Source organism: Leopardus geoffroyi, chromosome B1, assembly GCF_018350155.1.
Source record: "Leopardus geoffroyi isolate Oge1 chromosome B1, O.geoffroyi_Oge1_pat1.0, whole genome shotgun sequence".
Classification (NCBI taxonomy): Eukaryota; Metazoa; Chordata; class Mammalia; order Carnivora; family Felidae; genus Leopardus; species Leopardus geoffroyi.
In genome coordinates, this window is record NC_059327.1 from 46331612 (window position 1) to 46351986 (window position 20375).

General features: G+C 41.1%; 1 protein-coding gene across 13 annotated transcripts in view; it reads right to left on the bottom strand.

Moving 5' to 3' along the window:
- Positions 1-20375, bottom strand: part of UNC5D (unc-5 netrin receptor D) — a 569825-nt gene that overhangs the window by 112777 nt on the left and 436673 nt on the right. For 8 of the 13 annotated variants that reach the window (XM_045460948.1, XM_045460925.1, XM_045460936.1 and 5 more), the window contains exons 5-7: positions 10893-11073; positions 9844-10011; positions 7935-8099 (exon numbers count right to left, since the gene is read on the bottom strand). In XM_045460948.1, coding sequence (XP_045316904.1) covers positions 7935-8099; positions 9844-10011; positions 10893-11073 — 514 coding nt within the window. The remainder of the gene's footprint in view (positions 1-7934; positions 8100-9843; positions 10012-10892; positions 11074-20375) is intronic. The other 5 variants (XM_045460993.1, XM_045460959.1, XM_045460984.1 and 2 more) reach the window with 2 other exon arrangements.

Here is a 20375-nt window from a genome sequence, read left to right on the forward strand (position 1 = left end):
AGAACTAATGAAATGGACATAGTTTGTTTTATATGCAGAAAGCCTAATTTGGGAGAACTTCCAAAAAGGAACTTGGATATCCATAGTTACTGACAACCAAATCTAATAAGCATTTTTTTAAGTATGGGAAAATATGGCAAAATTGCTAATTTTCAGATGTGGGAATGTACAATCAGGGAGGTACCAGACGGGTAACAAATACCATTAATCTAGAATGACTGGCAACAGATGGGTAATACTGGAAACTGTAGGTTGCTATACAGTATAATAATGTGTATGTTGAATTTTTTTTCCAGAGAAAAAGAAGTTTTGAATTTGTGTTGGAGACATGAGGACTTGCTTTATAAAAGTGGATTTTCTGGGGGCACATGGGTGGCTCAGTCAGTTAGGCGGCCGACTTCGGCTCAGGTCATGATCTCGCAGGGGTCTGTGGGTTTGAGCCCCGCGTCGGGCTCTGTGCTGGCAGCTCAGAGCCTGGAGCCTGCTTTGGATTCTGTGTCTCCCTCTCTCTCTGCCCCTCCCCTGCTTGCTCTCTTTCTCAAATAATAAACATTAAAAAAATTTTAAAAAATGGATATTCTGATGAGGTGGTCAGAACATGTGTATTTTATAGCATGAAGGAAACCTATATAATCTCCCTTGGGGATCACCCAGGTCCCTCTCTGTGGCCTTCCCCTTGAGTGACTTTTAATTAGTGGTGAGAATCATACAATTTTTAATACTAGCTGGGACCTCATAAATCACCTGTCTCCTATGGGACCAAATCCCACCTGCAAAAGATGATTGGCAGATCAAGAGCTATTTGTTCAGCCACTCAGAAGTTCTGAGAAAGGATATTGAAACTTCGGTTTGACACAAAGTCTTACGAATCAGCCTGATTTCTAAACTCTGTTTTCCAACAACTATGAATCAGAACTGGCTGGTATAAAGAACACAATTTGTGTCTCTTAAAAATTTTCCTGACAAGTACCTTTTATTTCGTTAGATACACTATATTCATCAGATGCATTAAGGAATGTTTTAAGAAAGTATCTAAAGCATCACAGTGTCAATACTTTGCAGAATATGGAAAACATACTTTTTCTGCCACAGGAATCCCTTTACTAGAACATACACACACTCACACACACACATACACACAGAATAATTATTTACTCAAATGGAGTGCTTACTATGGATGCTAAATGCCTTGCTTGAATAATTTCCTCCTCAAAAAGAACCCTTTCTAATAGGCACTATTAGAACTTTTATCTTATAGATGAATAAATTTAGGCTTAGAGAAGTTAAGAAACTTGGTCATAGGATTGCAAAAACAATTCAAACTCAAGCAATCTGACCCCAGAGCTTTGATTCTTCATCTATGGGATGAATGGTCGAATCCTTAAGGCTCAGCTCATTCATTTCTAGGTCCAGGTCCGTTTCTAACCTTTCAAAAAGAGAATAATCAGGGTGTCTGGGTAGATCAGTTGGTTAAGCGTCCGACTCTTGGTTTTGGCTCAGGCCATGATCTCACTGTTCATGAGTTTGAGCCCTGCGTCAGGCTCTGTGCAGAGTCTGCCTAGGGTTTTCTCTCTCCTTCGGTCTCTATCCCTTCCTTGCTCTCTCTCTCTCGAAATTAAATAATCTTTAAAAAAGAGAGAGAGAATAACCAGTGTCAACTCAGAATCACAGAGGACCTTTGAAAGCTAGTCAGTCTTTGCTCTGAATGCTAGATCTAGTAAGCCTCATCCTGGGCCAGCCAACCCCGCCCTTGAGCTCAACTTCTGTACCTTCCTACTGATGCCTTCCCTGTGCTTCCTGGGTATGGTATCTACAAAATATTTCTCTCTTCTTTGTAATAGACATGTGTTCCCATCAACACTCTGGTTCTACAGCTGACATTTCACTTCCTTAAGAAATGCTTTTAAGCTTTCTAATGGGCTGTCTTGAGTTCACATTGTCATGGGGATCTGTTCTTATTTGTCTGTTTACTTTTCTTGGGTTTTTGTTTTTTCCAATCTAAGTAATATGATCAGGAGGTAATGTATCCTGCTCTCCAGCTGCCCAAATTTAATTTTAAAGTCCTTCCTATTTACAGTGGAGGTGTTTTATTTCAATTCTGCTCATAAAATGAACAAAGTTAACAAGATGTGCCTGAGATAAACAGTCTTCCAGAGATCATGTTTCTGAAGCACGACTTAGCACATTCTGTCCAATTCCACCAAAAGAACGTAAGCCTAGTATAAAAGGACATATTGAAATATGTGGGCAGGGAGTGGATAGGAATAGGAAACAGTGGATGGAAGAGAGAGATGGGCACAATAATTGCCTTGATTTCAATGAGCTGAGAGAGAAATTCTTCCCTAGATTCGTCTGTCATGACAGTGTAGGTAGAGCACCCGGGTCTATGAGGAAGTAAAGAGAAAGTGGTGACGGAATTTCCTGGATAGGAAAAGGCATCTTAAGTGTTTCAGAGCTGGTTGATAAGGAGGGACATAGATTTTCAATAACTTATGAAATACACATCTGTCACAGACCAGTGGATGAAAGCCAGTCCTTACTTGGAAGGAGGATTACGTTCAAAAAACGATCCAATGTCTTTATCTTTTTTATTAACAAGGCTACAAGTAGAGAAGTCTACAGTGGGTGGATGACAAAGGGGAGAGATTTTGTGGTAATTTGCTGAATATGGTTTATTCTTTATCCTCTTTATGCTCCATTCCACTCAGGGCATGGCACAAAAAAAAAAAAAAAAAAATGACAGTTTTAGCCTTGTACAAGTAAAAAAAAAAAAAAATGCTTTCATTTAAACACGAGTATTGCGATACCTCTGCTTTATTTCCTTTTTAATTAAGCACAATGGAAACTTTAGTCATGAGCCACTCCACTCTGTCTCATTAAAGCTTGTGACTCACAGGCTTTGTGATTGGGTCCCATAATGGGAAAGTGTTTATTGGGGCATGGGGGAGAGATTGTTGCTGAGCTGCTAATGATACCATATGTGTCCAAATCTACATTCTTATTACTCCCGTGGGTCTGCAATATTATATCCATTTCTGCCATGCAGTGTCCATGATGGCAACTCTGAATTGATCAACTGTTACTCAGAAAGACGGCTGTTGGGTATTTCTAGGAAAAATCTTTGTGGAAAAAGGAGCACCTACTATGTACTATCAATGGAATGGAAATGGGTTTTTAATATTAAAACTACTTGGGAGGATTAGCAAGCAGTAGTAAACTGCATGACAACTTAAGAATGCTTTGCACTAGCATGCTATCCTGCTGTTGCCATTTTCATTTTGCTATGCAGAGTTTATGCTATAATTAAGCAATTGTGCTGTACAGCTGGCTCTGAAATATGAACTTACCCAACAAAACATTTAAGAATGAGTCAAGCAGGTATTCCTGACTCCTTTACCCAGAGAAAGGAAAGGACGGATTTTGCTTTGGTAAACGGAAACTTGCCCTTTATAACCCTATGTACAAGAAGTAGGCATCCTGTAAACCACCAGCAGAAAGGGTTGCAATAGATGCACTGAGCTAAACCAGAATGAAAATTGTCTTCTTCGGTGCCCCAGGAAAGACAGGGAAGGGACCCAGGTAATCACTGTAATGGATAACCATGATGCTTAGAGTGTCCAAGAGAAAATGCTTACCAAGGCAACCTTTACTTTGATGTGATTACAGGCTCTCCTTTTCAGGTGTTTCCTTTAGGTCATTTAAGTAGATCATTCAATAGACAATGTGGTTAGATTATTAGATGTAGCCTGGGGATGTTGATTGGAACCTGCTATTGTATAGATGTCTTTACCCTTGATTTAGTTTCCCAACTGCCTATTCAGCCTTCTCTTATCAATGTACCCATCAGAAATGAGAACAAACCAGCATTCAACTGATATTTTGGTTGTTGAACTGTGGATGTTGAACTGACCTATATTACATCTTGACAAGGATGGATTAGCTATCAGGTAGCTCAGCCTCAAAGATTTCCTCTCTCCTTCAGACCCCTGTGGCATTTCTCTGGCTTCAGTCTCATGACACATCTAGGTAACTAATCCCCTCTGAAGCAGACTGATTTAATCTTCTCAAACCGCAGCCCTTAGTTTTATATCTGCTAGAATAAAGGGAGAGGGAGCGGCCTTCTCTTATTCCTCAGCTTCAGGCTGAACACCCCACCAATTTCACCCTTCTGTTCTTGTCAATGAGGCATGCACCTGCTATTGACCCCTGGCTGTGATCCTCAGAGGATAGAAGCCACTAGGTTCACAGCAAGTAGAAAGGGCAGTGGTCAGAAAACTACCTGACTCTGGTTTTTAAGCTTAGAAAAGTTTCTTGACAATCATACCACATAATTATCTTTCTGGAAGATAAATGTTCTGGCATAAAAGCGTTAGATGTTTAGTTTAGCTTGTAATTTCGATCCTTGGACTGTTATTGGCAAAGACTGCCGAATCTTATTCTCACTAGTCTTGGGGCATTTATTTTCTTGGGGAGAGCATTTAGGTGTGGCCATCTGTGATAGCAGAACACTGAGGTTCTGTGCTCCAGTCACAACTGACCAAGCAACAATCACACCCAAATATTAAAGCGATCATTCAGAGCTGGCGGCTGCATTTCCAGGAGAAATGCAACCCTCGGGGACAACCAAGGAAATCCAGCTATTCTGTTCAAAGCTAAATAAAATCTAAGAATTGTAGGTCATCCGAGAGTCAAGCAATGTCATTGTTAAACCACCAAAAGAAGTTAGGAATTGAGGCACTGCTTCAGGGTCATGTTTGGCACAAAAGGAAAAAAATTAGGATGGAAATTCCCAAATTATAACATGACCTAGATCCTTCACAAAGCTCTTGCTCCCATAAAGCTGTCGCCCACTGCTATTTTAATCAAACCCAGCCTTCATTGGAGCACTATCCCGATGCAGCTAGTTTTAGCAAGAGCACTTTGGCGGAGTACCAGTGACAAGTGCAGTGATGTTGGCACTATTTAACCAGACTGCGGTTCATCGCTTCCTGCAGAGATGGTAAAATGTAATTCATTTCTGTTGGTATTGGTAGCCGTTCTCTGTCTAAAAGGGCAGAACGTGTTCTGCTGTTGGGCTCTTACAAACACATCCCTTTCCCACTGATGTTAAAACAGACCTCATACACCTCCATGGTTTCATAGGCTTCACTCTTTTTCCCTCAAAAAGCTGAGTCACTGTTGCCATCAAGGGTCTCTGATCATATCTGACAGACATCTCAATATGCGTACTAGGGAACCAAAGGATGCTAGAAAAACCATGCTTCAGGAGGAAAGGAAATAGAGGAATGGAGAGAGAGAGAGGAAAGGCTCACACAGCATTTTAAATTCATGGAGGGATTTAACAGAGATCTTGGCTCCAGTGCCACACATAGTCCAAACTTCCTTGTCCTCTAGTTTATTTCCACTACAGAAAAATGGATACCGAACAGCCATTGAATTACACACGTGTGACTAAAACCATACGTGGCCGAGATCCACAGAGAGGTTCGTTCAGTTTACTAACAAACTGCCTAGAACAACTGCCAGAACTATGGCCATGGCTGGCTCTAAGGAAAGAGCTAAGCTTTGGAACTTCACAAGCACATATGCCTATGTGTCAACTCGACTAGGTCATCGGGTACCCAAATATCTGGTTGAAAATCATTCTGTGAGAGCGTTTTCAGATGAAACCAACGTTTACACTGGCAGACGGAGAAAAGCAGAGCATCCCCCATGATGTGGGTGGGCCTCGTCCAAGCCGTTTCAGGCATAACCGTCCCCTGAGTAAGAGAATTCTCCTGCCAAACAGTCTTTGCATAGACACTTGGGCCCTAAAGATTTTGGACTTGCCAGCTTTCATAATCACATGAGCCATTTCCTTATAAATAATTAATATATATCATATATAGATAGATAGATAGATATAAGTATACTTCTGTATAAGTGTGTGTGTGTGTGTGTATGTGTGTGTGTGTATATATATATATATATACACACACACACATACACCTTATGTATATATAAACCTTAAAACAGCTCTCCAATTTTAGACTTGAGATCTAGGCTGACCTAGTACACTTGCAGTGCTGGGAACTCCTTTTGGCCCTGAACAGAACTCTTACTCCAGTGACAAATGCCTGTGTACCACAGTACAAGTGGGGATAAGTAGCATTCACATATTTGATCATTCTTTCTTACCTTAAGGGCTAACCATCGTCTGTCTTCTTCCATTAGTACCTCTAAGACTTAAGTTTTAGTCAACTATGGTTGAAGCCTGATAGCCTCAGATTTTCCCCAGGTGTTAATCCAAACGATGATGAATAAAGAAGATTATTATCATGATCATCTAAAATTCAGCCAGTAGCCAAATAGTTATATTGTTGATGGTTTCTTAGAACACAGCCAAGATTTGCAGGCCTCATTGTATCAAAATATATGGCTCCGTGTTAAAAAAAAAAAAAAAAAGTCACACCTCAAAAGTGTTTCAGAAAAAATGTGGTGGTCAAGGGTGGTCAAAAACACATTTCCTTAAACTTCATGCTATTGTTTGTGTTAAGTTTCCTTACATTTTGGAAGAGAGATGGCCTTCTGAGGAAGGCAGATGGTTGGAATATTAGAGAGCATGGCCCTGCCATCACAGAAACTGGTGGCGAGGTCGTCTTCTGTCACAGTCTCTGCGGTATATCTGACACATTTAGGGTCCTCAGCACTTGCACTGAGAAAATGAAGGCGCTATGGGCTATCAGTAAGTGGTCACTTCAACGTATTATCCTTTTAACTAATGTTTTAGCCATCTAGATTTATTGTGAAAATACAACAGTTAGCATGTTTGAATATGCTGGCTTTCAAGGCTATCCAGTCATATTGATGCAGAAAAATAAATCCAGCTTAGATAATCCCTTCATACTGTCATGTTTCCAAATAAAAAGCAACACATATTCCTGAAAAGATGACAAACTACTGAGCTATATTATTTTTTGCCAGCTATTTTCCAAGACAGCTATTTAGTTCCAGAGAACACGTGTCCTGAATCTCTTGTTTTTTAAGGGCCTCAGCGAAACCAAGTAGCTCATCTGAGTAGGCAAGTGAAAAAGGGATTAATATTTACTGAGCACCTACTCTGTGCCATGAAATATTCATGTATATTCTTTTCTCATTGAGCCTTGACAGTAATCAAGTTTTCAGTACTCACATAAAGGAGTTAAGCAGTTAGGTGATTTGTTCAAGTCACAAAGCTAGTAAGGGACAGCACCAAATTAAAACTTGTCTATGTGATGACTCGATCTTCCCATACTGTCTTACTCAGGCAGACTGTCACTCGCAGACGGTAATAGTATAACCTCAGGAACCAAGCAAAGCTTGGGAGTTTTGAACCCAACATTCTATTTTGATGCAAAGTCACCCATCTTTGCAAGTGTCGTTTTTTTTCCCTCCATTTGTAAGGTAACAGTCACAACACATGTCCTGGGCCATAGAACCATGGTCTCTGGCGATTATTAAAATTATACATATACACACACAAACATACACACACCCCTTTACATATATGCATATATATATTATAAATGCTTTATGGTGCGGTGAAACTCTTGGAAGAAATAAAAGCATATGGTGATCAGTAACAGAATTTCATCAAACTTAAAAATGGTGGGTACTAAAAGCATTGCTAATCTAAAAGGTAATTTTAAACATTTTCTTAAATGAGTTCTCTAAAAACATTACTGGTTCAATTAATAAGTACACTTGCTTATGGAAGTTCCAGTGAGAAAATATTTAAAATGACCCCATCTCTACTACAAATGTATTTGCCTACGTTTCTACTCTTTTCACTCATTTCCTTTTTGCTCTTGGCAAATGACTTTGCTTTCTGCTAACATATTTAAGCAAATGAATGGTCACCATGTTTCCTTTCATATTGTGGACAAACATTGAAGATGTGAAGCAGAAGGTGTTACCTAGAATGCAGAGACCATCTGTGCAGTTTTCAGATTCCTGGCTGAGCCCTTCACAGAATTTGCCCCCGTTTCTTGGGGGTGGTGCCGTGCACTCCCGGATCCGCAAATGCTCGCACTCTGGGCTGCAGACTGACCATTCACTCCATACTTCCCAGCTCCCATCCACTTTAAGGGAAACAAATGGAAGCCTTGTTAGAATGAATCGGGCAGCTGTCAGGAGACTCACCCCAGGACTGCTGTTGTCCTTAAAGCTGGATTTTAAAGAAATCACCACCACCATAAAAAACAATAATTCTGCTTATCTTTTCTCCGTGATTTCCTTCCTAAAGACGGAGGCTAACAAAAGCGGTGGTGTAATTCTCTTGCTACTTCAGGAGACCAGTTACTGAATTTAGGCAAGCATTCGCATTATCAGTGCTCTTGGATTGGCTAATAATGTCATTACCCATTCCATTCTCAGTCTTTCATGCCCAACTGTGTCTTAGATGGACGGGTAAAGTATGTGCAGTAACCACTAGTAATCGCCGCTTCCTTGTGGGTCGACAGTTTAGAACTAGACAGTAGTAGGAACTATCTTTAAGCCCTAAAAAGCCCTAAACAATAAAAAGTTAAACCTATATGTATTTTGACAGTATTAAAGTAAAACAGGTCAGTCAAAGCCCCAAGATACCAGGACTTAACATAAATAGAATTTCATGGGTCATGGATTGCTGCTGTATGTAGAAACGAACAAACTAATTTTAATTCCACTAAAAATTGACCCTAGAGATAATGGCAGCTGTTTGAGGCAATTGTCCCTTTACCTCCTAGGAATAGTCCAACCATGCTTATGTGGGTTAAGATCGTGCAATTTTTAATCGAGAGCAATTAGTCAAGAATAGGGTAACAAAAAAAAAAAAAATACTGAACTTGAAAGCAAAATGTCCAAGAACTTGTCTTGATTGTGTTCACTTATTGGCTCCTCAGCAATCCCTTTGACTTACTTTACTATTTCTGTCAACTGGGGGATAAGAAAACTCACAACACAGAGTTAAATGACATCGCATTTATAAAAGTAGCTTGCACAGTACCTGGCACATAGTAAGCACTCAATAAATGTTGACTGAATAGGAGTTTGGAAGGAAACTCCAGGAATAAGCTGTTGGTGAGAGCCTCAGCTTAGCTTTCAGTGGAAGTAGATCTGAAATTTTAAAGACCCGAGGCTCTAGCCTAGCATCCTTGGAGTTAATGTTTTATAATGCACGGGAGGCCTAGGATCAATTTGTTTCTAAGTGGGAGGACATGCTTTCCATAAAGAAAGTCATCTCCATCTCATCTACTCCTCATTGTATAAATTGGGCTAGAGCCAGGAAGAGATGAACAAAAGAGCTTATAAAAGCCATATTTGGTAAAGGAAGTGTCCATTCAGAAAGGAAGGCAAACATAGGCCAAATGCAAAATAGCAACCCTGTGATACTGTACAATCTCTGCTGGTTTTACTGTCAACAAATACAAAGCTGATAAGGTGAGTTGATTGGTAATTGATGATAAAGGGTCAGATGTCCGCTACCTGCTTTGTGCTCACAGACAACTCAATCCCTGCTAGTTATTGTGCCATCAGATGGGAGAACCCAAGGAGAGAAGCAGATGGCTCACCCCACCAAACACGGCTAGTAAAGAGACACTTCAGAGCATGATGGCTTACTGATGGTGAGTGTCCAGGATCATCTATATATATGTCCCCCAGTGGAGGTATTTCACCCACGTTCTTGCTATTATAGTGAGTTCCACATTAGCACTTTGGACAAAGGCTGCATTCTGAGAACGTGGGAGAGGATAACTTTGGGAAGGAAGGTTATATTCAGTGCTTCACACCAGCTTAATCGTGTTGGTGGATGAGAAGGGAAAAGGGAATCTACACATATCTCACCAGGACAAAGAGAAGTGCACGTTATTTTCTGCACTGACATTCCCTCACAAAAGGCCCCACCATTGAGAGGAGCTGGGTTGGTGCAGGTCCGGGAACGTTTCTGCCATCCTCTACCACAGCGAACATTGCAGGCTGACCACTCTGTCCAGGAAGACCAGCCTCCATTCACTGAGAGAGAAAAATGGGGAGGGGAGAAAAAAAGGAGAGAGGTTTTTACTGATTGCCTACTATGTGCTAGCCACTGTGCCAAGGTGTTGTGAGTTTGGCATCCAGGGACCAAGAGACCCTGCAGACCCACACTGGCCACTCGATCATGGGGCAACAGTGGGGCTTACCTCATCTCTGTCCCTCAGTCTACTCATCTGACACAAGAGGGACACAGGATTTTCTTTGTGGGGAATTAGGAAAAATAGGATGAATTCATCAACCTATCTCTAAAGCACTTGAAAATCTAGAGTACAGGCAGAAAATATCAGCATTTGAATTTCTATTACTTAAAATGCTTCAAAACCCAATCCCAGGACTCTTCGACTGTGGAGGGGAATGACTTTACTTAAATAGCCGGGAAGTTTTGTTTTGTTTTGTTTTGTTTTTTAATGTAACACCTGAGACATTCAGCAAATAGTGATGTGTGCTTTTGAGGCATTTCCTATGCCAGGAGAGAAAACTGCCCACAGCAGGTCTGGGGAGGCTGGGGGTGGATGCTGGGTTTGGGAGGGCTGGGAAGCAGAAGTTGCCCACCTCAATTCTTTTCAAATATAAACACAGTGGGAGAAAAGAAACTTTTAAGATTAGTTTTAAAAGACAGGGATCGGAAATGTCACTGTCGGAGGGATCGGGAGTGTCACTATCTCGTGGACGTCCCATACTGGAGGTGAGAGCAAACACAGTACTAGCAATAGGGACGTGTTCTCACCTACCAAATGGGAGAGGCAGGAGAGAGCAGAGTAGTGGATGACCCCTGAAGTCCTTTCAGCTCTACACACTGAAATCCCTCTACTTTGCTTTCCGTCCTCCCTATCCATTCCTGGCGTTTGGGCTGGTCTTACCATAAACCACCACCGTGGCTGACAGGCTCCTCCTCTTGGCCACGATGTTGGCTGCCATGCAGGTGTAATTGCCGGAGTCGGAGAGGCGCGCCTGCCGGATGATGAGGTTGTGGTCAGCCCTGGTATCGATGTTTTCATCTTGCTCGGAGTCAATGGGCTCCTCATTTTTCAACCATTCCACCTATAAGAAGAAAGGAATGTTCACTTTACCAGTCATTTGTAAACAAAACAAAACAAGCAAAAAACCCAACAAACCTCTTTTCTGGAATTGGAAGGTGGGTAGTTCCGGCGTATGGGAGGGAGAGACGTTCCTAACCTCTAGAGCCACAGCAGTGATTTTTTATTTCTCTTTATTCCATTTCCCATCCCTTTTATTTAGCAAATTTGGTATATTCAGGAAATGAACACTCAAGTTAATAAACTGGAGGCAGGAAAGGAACATAAATACCTACTGACTTTGACCCATTTTTAAGAAACGCGGTGGAAGAGAGAAAAGAGGTGACTACAATTAGGTCATTTCATTATATTTCATCTTAGTGCAAACTCTGATGGTAATGACTATGTGTCTATAACAAGCCCAAAATGCAGCTCACAAAATCAACACATCCATGCAGAACTTGTACTTTGTGCTGAGAGGATATTATGCTGTCAGACAAGGTTTCATGTCCATGTTTGCATTTGAACAAATTTTAAGAAAGGTGTGATAATGTATAAAAGGCCAATGTAATACACATTTGGGCAATCACAGGCAATTAAATTCAAATCTCAGTGTTCTCTAGTTTTGGAGATACATTTCTTTGGTGATCAATTGCGTTACTCTTTCAATGATGCAACAGACAGTGGGTTAGATGCCCGGCACATTTAATGCCCAGCCTCTCTTCTGGAGGAGAGGATTTTTAATACCCTCTGGGCACAAGCTACTTCCATCTTGATTTATTTTCTCTGGATCACTCCTGGATAACCTGTTTTCCCCTTTCTAGTTCCACTTTTATCCTACCCTTGGTGTTATACTAACTAGTATAAAGTGATTATTTAACATTACTACAGTTATTATGATAGAGATAATATCATCCCTTCTATGCCTAGATGATGATATCTTCCCTTCTAGGCACAGAAGGGATGATATTAGGTGGGGACGGTATATTAGCAGTCCTATAACGGATATGATGAAGGCCAGGAAGATATACACTATAGATATTTGATAATTATAGTATTAACCATAATCTAATGAGTCCAAATCACTTGACTTTAATTATCATATTCAGTCCATTCTAGTCCTTTTTGTGTTCATTCAGAGGCTAGACTTATGGCTAACAGTGAAATTAATAGAACTGCCATGGTAAGCATGGTTGACAGGTTATTTGCCCGTGAGGCTCAGGGTAGAGGCAGGAGGAGAGCTATTTCCAGGTCAAATGATGAGAATGCAATGGCGACTAGGAAAAATTGGATGGAGAAAGGCAGGTGGGCTGATCCTATCGGGTCAAATCCGCACTCACAAGGATTTGCTTTTTCTGCATCGACGTTTAATTGGGGCAGTCATACTACCCCTTCACTTTCCTTCAGCACCTAGAGAAGACACAGATGGAACCTACTGCTCCTCTAGCCCCTCATCCTCGCCCAGCTGGGGTGTTCCACACTTAGTGTCCCTATTTTATCAGGCAAGCCAGTTTCACCCAGAACAAACCGCCTTCCTTCCTCATTCTGTCCTCTGCTTCCACATCCAAACATCTCCACTTCCTAGTGTCATCTTGGTAGCACTACATGTATCTCATTTGACAATAAACATTTAGCTCCAGCTACCAGCATGTGGTATATACACAGACATTGAACAGACGCATTATAACCATAATTTAACCCAGAAAGCAAGAGCGGTGGCTACACCAAAGAGACATCACACAGAAGGAAGCATATGCACTGGGGGACTTTGCATCATACCCTGCCCACCACTGGTGAAGATAACTGAAAGTTGGTTTTAGTGTAAGATGCCTCATTCCTGGGTGTCTGCGAGGCTCAGTCAGTTGAGCGTCCGACTTTGGCTCAGGTAATGATCTCACTCACTGTTTGTGGGTTTGAGCCCTGCATCAGGCACTCTGGTGTCGGCACAGAGCCTGCTTCAGATCCTCTGTCCCCTCTCTCTCTGCTCCATCCCCGCTCACATTCCCTTGCTCTCAAAAATGAATATTAAAAAAAAAAATAAAAAGATACCTCATTCCTGTTTAAATCCAAAGAATTCTAATTTACCAATAAACAAGGGGCAACAGTTGTAGAACAATTTGTTGTCAGTCTCTAATAAAAAGGGATTTACCTGTCATAAGAAAACCTATTATGGGGCGCCTGGGTGGCTCAGTCGGTTAAGCTTCTGACTTTGGCTCAGGTCACGATCTAGCGGTTCATGAGTTGGAGCCCCGCACTGGCTCTATGCTGACAGCTTGGAGCCTGGAGCCTGCTTTGGATTTTGTGTCTCCCTCTCTCTCTGCCCCTCCCCCATTCATGCTCTGTCTCTGTCTCTCTCTCAAAAATAAACATTAAAAAGAAAGAAGAAAACCGATTATGATCTTTATAATGAAATTTACCCCAAGTACCGCTCCATTAATGAGAGTTTAGAATACCTAAAATCATCACCATCCAAAAGCTACCCTCGAAGAGGTCAATTTTAGAAAATAAAATGGCACACAACAGCCAAAAGAAGTCTCAGAACAGCTTTTACTATCAAGAGGGGATGAAAAAGGAATGTGGTGCAGGGCCAACCATGAAGTAAAGAAGAAATCCTGATCACCGCCCCCAGGAGTTCCTGGAGGGCTCAGCCATGTTCCAGCCTGGATGGGAAGGTGCTAATAATGACTCCAAGCCCAAAAGCACTGCTCAGTGTGACAAAGCAGGACAGTGGAATGGATTTTAAAACACACCTGACCACCAGTCTGTGGCAAAATGCCCTCCATTACCCACTGACACTCCTATTTTGCAGTCATTCATTTAGTTATCTGATGAATATTCAAACACGCACTGAATGTCAGAGGTGGTCTTGAGAATTGGGTAAAATGAGATCAACAAAACCCTCATTGCCTCTTCTTACATGGATCTTATGGTTAATGGGTAAGATGGAAATAAAGAAGTCAATCTATATCGCCACCAGAAAATAAGAGCTGGGAGTAACACTGTCACCAATGTCTGGGATGAAATGCTTACTGTAAGGCCAAGAGCAATGGACTTTTAAAATCGCCATCATGGCTATGACACTGGAAAGAACAAACTGGTCCGCTTAAATTAGGTCTGGGAGCTTCTGTTCCACTCTACTCTCCTAGTTCAGAAACTCTGAGTGTAAACTGCCTGGTTTTCTGATTGCTAATTGCCTTACTCTTGCTATCTGTGGTACCTAGAAAGCTGCTCCCTCATGCCCCCACCCACATCTTCATTTACCAGAGATCCCCACAAATAGCTGGTCAGTATGTTGGGCAAATCTGACCCATAAGCAAATTACTTCCAGAGAGTAAACAGCCAGAAAGGGCTCTGGAGACCAAAACCAAAGGAGTCCCAGCACCTGAAAATAAAAGAAAGCCTTTTTTTTTTTTTTTTAATAATAACATTTATTTATTTTTGAGAGGGAGAGACAGAGCACAAGTGGGGGATGGGCAGAGAGAGAGGGGGACACAGAATCTGAAGCAGGCTCTAGGCTCCGAGCTGTCAGCACAGAGCCCAATGCAGGGCTTGAACTCACGAATCCCGAGATTATGCCCTAAGCTGATGTTGGATTCACAACCGACTGAGCCATCCAGGTACCCCATCAAAGAAAGCCTTCCTGAAGGAATTTCAGCTCAGAGGAAATTAAAACCACTATAACCAAGTAGACGTTTGGCTTCAAATTGAAAACTTATATAAAAATAAACCATACACAAAAGTAAATAGCCAACAGACTAGGAAAATATTTGCTAAAAGTCTGGAAGAAAGGAAAAAATATGATCCGAGGAACCTTAATCTCCATAGCTCGAGCTCTCATAAATTGATAAAAAATTTTTTCCTTGGTAAAAAGGATTTTTTTCCTTTTTTTTTCTGTATTTTTCCTTTTTTTCCTGTATTTCCATCCTTGGTCATACAGCATAAAGATAAAGGAAAAAAGAGATACATGGCAATTAGAAATTGAGTAATTATCCTACACAACTAATAGAAAAGTTAGACAATGTAATGAAGTTTTCCTACCAAAATGCCAAAGAGTAAAATTATACACACGTACATAGACACACACATACATATAGTTTTTATTTTTGTGGTTTGATCTTTGCTCACCTTGCAGAGAAGGGGGCATTTCTGCTATTGTTTCTCTACCATTATCCCCTTTCTTAGCAACCCCTTTCAGTAGCAGCCTCTACCTGGGCTGTCTGCTGCTTCCATACTTGCCTCCACAGTTGATTGTCCACAAAGGGATCAGATCATGTCACTTTCTGGGTCTAAATCTTTCAATGGCCTTGAATCCCACTTAGAACAAAATCGCAAATCCTTACACCAAGGCTAACAAAGTCCTTCTCAGTCTGGCCCCCCAATCAGTTCTCCACCTCAGAATCCCCAAGTAGCCCCTGCTCACTCTACTCCAGCCCTACTGAAATCCTTCATGTCCTAGAATGCTCAAAGCAAGTTCCCAACTCAGGGCCTTAACATGTGCGGATTCCTTTGCCTGGAAGGGCTTTCCCACAGGCACCCCATGGCTCAATCTCACTTTCCATTCAGGTCTCAGAGCAAAGTTACCTCCTCAGGTCTTGCCTAACAGTCCTTTTTATTATAGCAACCCCCCTCTCCTCTCTACTGCTCGCCCTGTCCACTTCAATCTTCTTCCTAATATTTATCTCCATCTGATAGTCTTTTTTTTTTTTTAAGTTTGTTTATTTATTTGGGGAGAGACAGAGATAGTATGAGTGGGGGAAGGGCAGAGAGAGAGGGAGAGAGAGAACCTCAAGCAGGCTCCCTACTGTCAGCAATGAGCCCAACACAGGGCTCAAACTCACGAAGCCACGAGATCATGACCTGAGCTGAAAGCAAGAGTTGGATGCTTAACCAACTGAGCCACCCAAGCATCCCTCCATCTGATAATCTTAAAGATAGTAATGCTTTATATGTTCTCATTATTATGATCCCAGGAATTTACTAGGAAAGTATTGGGGCTACAAATGAGGATTTAGTTATTTATTTTTCCTCATTATTGTAAATTTTCTTTCTTTCTTTCTTTTTAATATAATCGTCAAATTGGTAACATACAGTGTGTAAGGTGTACTCTTGGTTTTGGGGGTAGATTCCTGTGGTTCATCGCTTACATACAACACCCAGTGCTCATCCCAATACGTGCCCTCCTCAATACCCATCACCCATTCTCCGCTCTTCCCCGCCCCCCCCCCCATCTACCCTCAGTCTGTTCTCTGTATTTTAGAGTCTCTTATGGTCTGCCTCCCTCCATCTCTGTACAAACAAGGATTTAAACACCATAAATTGTTTTTGGTGGAGAAAGGGAGGGAGGGGGAGAGGGAAGGAAGAGGAAAAAAGAAAAACGTGTGCCAAAGCCACACATCAAATAGAACTTTGTTTAAATTAATTATGATTCAAAAACATGATTTCATGTTACATAGACATGAAAAGTCATGATTTTAACTAGTGAAAACAGAAAAAGCTCCTCATATATGAAGAGTCAAAATTAGATGTTTAGTGTTACCACAAAGTTATAAAACAAACATACATATACTTAAAAAAAATGACTGGAAGAAAATGTAGTGTGTTTACAGGTGCTTTAGGAGAACACTACAGGTAACCGTTCTTTTCTTCCTGGTGGTTAATTGTGGCACATTCAACGAAAAGCTATTTAGTGATCTGAAAAAAAATCACGTTAGCTTAAAAAAAGTCTCATTTAATTACCATGTGGCACAGTGGTTTTCAAATTTATATTTAACCCTGGAATGTTTCCTCAGTTCAATGCTCCTATGAAATATGAAAGCACAAGATGAAAAATAGATAAGGAAATTTCTTATAACTAATGAAGAGCCACAGATGTGAGGGACCCTTAGCTGTTTTACCATGGCCATTCCCAGATCACTGTTTGCAGAACTCCAGGAGAGATCATTCATGTCCTTCCCTACTACAATCATGCCCTGTAGAGATGTTCAGTGTACCACCATATAAGTTGAACCCCCCATACAATCGACCCCCTACCCACCCACCCACCCACATGTACTATGGACGTATACAATGGTCTGCTGCTGGGACTCCCCACGTCATAGCTTGAAAAACACTGACAAAGGATGAATTAGGGATCATAGTTACATTTACACGTTGTGGTGTACTTAGTGTTTATGGTGTCATGACTGAGGTCCCTCAATCCAATTATGTTTATAAATAAGCAGTGCATTAGTACACTTCTAACTGTGGGCCCGTTTTTTATCTGTAAACTAATAGTTTATCCATTAAACGGACGGCAGGATCTTTATGAGGAAATCAGTTTGGTGTTTTCCGGGCTTATAAAAATGACAAATTGCTTTTGGATTTATGCTTTTGTCACTTAAAGAAATTTTAAAACATTTTTGATGAGCTAAGTGCTCCTAAATGGAGAATAGTTTAATAAATAAGATAGAAAAAGCACTCCCTACACCAGAAGTTGCAAACTCAAATGTTCCTAGGGGCCAAGGAGGGAACATAAATTACTGAAGTGGCCCTGGGTGCAAGACATCCATGCGCATTGCTTGCATATTAAAGACAAGGGGCTGTTCTTCATTTCCACAAAGGGATGAGCTCATGCTCATTTGTCTTAAAAAATGTTATTTCTTTCTGTCTCCTTTTGTTTTCCCACTTTAGGGAGAGACATGGGTATTAAAAAAATAATAATAAAACGAGTGCAGTAAAAATGACAATGACCTCATTGTTGCTTAAAAATCTCTTGCTTTTGGGGTGTCTGAGTGGTTCGGTCAATTAAGCGTCCAACTTTGGCTCAGGTCATGATCTCAGAGCTCATGGGTTCGAGCCCCGCGTTGGGTTCTATGCTGAAATCTCAGAGCCTGGAGCCTGCTTAGCATGCTGTGTCTCCCTCTCTGTCTGCCCCTACCTCCTCTCTCTCTCTCTCTCTCTCTCTCTCTCTCTCTCTCTCACACACACACACACACACACACACACAAATAAACATTAAAAAATTAAGGGGTGCCTGGGTGGCTCAGTTGGTTGAGCAACCGACTTTGGTTCAGGTCATGATCTCACGGTTTGTGAGTTCGAGCCCCGCATCGGGCTCTGGGATGACAGCTCAGAGACTGGAGCCTGCTTCTGATTTTGTGTCTCCCTCTCTCTCTGCCCCTCCCCCACTCATGCTGTGTCTCTCTCTGTCTCAGAAATAAATAAACATTAAAAAAAAAATTTTAAAAAGAGAAAAATTAAAAAAAAAATCTCTTGCTTTTAATGTATCACAGTAGAGGTCAAATTTCTGGAGTATTCCGTCTCAGTGTCAGGATGTATGGGGAAGTGGTGGCCATTTATGACAAAATGTAGATTACATGACCCAAGGAAAGGGGCAGCCACCAGTCACGTTCAGACTGTTGCAACCAGTGTAACCAGGGCTTCAAATTTTGAGGGGAAAATGGGGATGTATATTCTAATGTATTACTTCTTTCTTTTTTTTTTTTTTAAAGATTTTTTAAAAAGTTATTTATTTTGAAAGAGGGGCAGAGGGGTAGAGAGAGATGCAGAGAGAGAATCCCAGACAGGGACGTGGGGCTCGAATCCATGAACCATGAGATCATGACCTGAGCGGCAGTCAGACACACAACTGACTGAGCCACCCAGGTGCCTCACTCATGTATTATTTCTTGATTCTAACCTGATGCCTCAAAATATATTGTGAGAGCCAAACAAAATATATTCATGAACTAGACTCACTCCCTCTTCTCCATACATACACACCAGCTTTCTGGCCCCTCGTGCTCATTACCACAAAGAGGAGTTCAATCTCCGTCACTCAAGTTCATTCTATTTCATTAACTCTGCCTCCCCCATCATTCTAACATGTTATGGTTCAGATGTATCAGAGGCCACTCTCAACGCTTTCTCAGAGAAATGTCTGACAAGTATCATAAGGGCATAAATATTGAGTCAGATTATTTTGCAAGAGCTTGCCAGCGCTGGAGGGCCCTAATTATGCACTTAACGAAAGCCACACAAATTTTCAAATTAGCATTATGGGATCAATACATTGACTACCTTGAGGCTAAGGGACATTTGTATCACTAAAGTCAAATGACCTCGTGCTAAGAGGTCATCTCTTTGACAGAGAGGCTTACCAGTGCAGAAGGTTACTGGAGGCATTCACCCCTCAGAGAAACAATTCTTCACATGCTTCTCCTTATTTGGTATAGATGGATAATCCCAGTTAGGAGTGTGTGAAGAAACTAGTTACTTAGACGTAATGAGCTTATGGATTTGCAGGATGCCCGCATCTATTAGCATAGTGTTATGTACAGATGGCCTGCAATTTGCAGATTTTTCCAGTTTATAAACAAATCTGGAAAAGTAGACCATCAAAGACAATTAGATTTCATGCCAGATAGCAGGTTCCTGATCAGTCATTCCGGTTAGCCAGGGACCCAAGGTATGGAATCGACAAGCCTACAGATGTTCTCAACAATAGGCAGCAAGGAGTAATTGGATGGGGAAGGGACCTCTTTTGGAAGAGTAATGGATTGAGGCTTTGTGGGAAGTTAATCTTATTCGAGACCTGGGTTATAGGTGAAAATGGCTGCATGAGACCTAACATTTCACCTCTTCTGACCTTTGTCAAAGACATCTATGTATATACACACATAAACCTTATACTTAAATGTTTATTTCCATCAGACAGTATGTTAGAATTCTAATGCTCGTGTTCTTCTTCTTAATATTCCATAAGAGAATGAGAAGGCAGTTTTATTAACCTTTAAGAAATGTAAAAAAAGGAAAAAAAAAAAAAAAAAAAGAAAGAAAACCAGACCAGAAAGAAAAAAATCCATTTTAATAGGCAAGCTCTCTTCCCAGATAGGATCCCAAACCTCTTCTCCTTTGAATTCTAGATAACATCAACCTGACACTTTTCCTTCATATCCCAGAGAAAATGCCAATGAGGACCCATTTGTTGATAGCATCTACCAAGTATTCCTATCCTCCAATTCCAGCCATCTCTCTCAGGATTTGCTAGACTGGTTACAAAATCGAGTTGCTCATATATACTATAGATGTAACCTCAGATTTATGACCTTTAAAGGTTCTCCATTCAGCTATTCATTGCCTGTGATCAATTCCTTAACAATACTACCCAGTGGCACTCTAAGAACATGAACAATGTTTTAAATATTCTTATGTCTTGCATAGAACTTTCTCCTGAGGATGTTCAATGGCACCTATTGAACACATTTTCTAGCTCAAACTGATGTGCCTACAAATTTAGAGAGTGGTGTGATTCGCATACACACATAAAACTTCAAACTACATCATGGA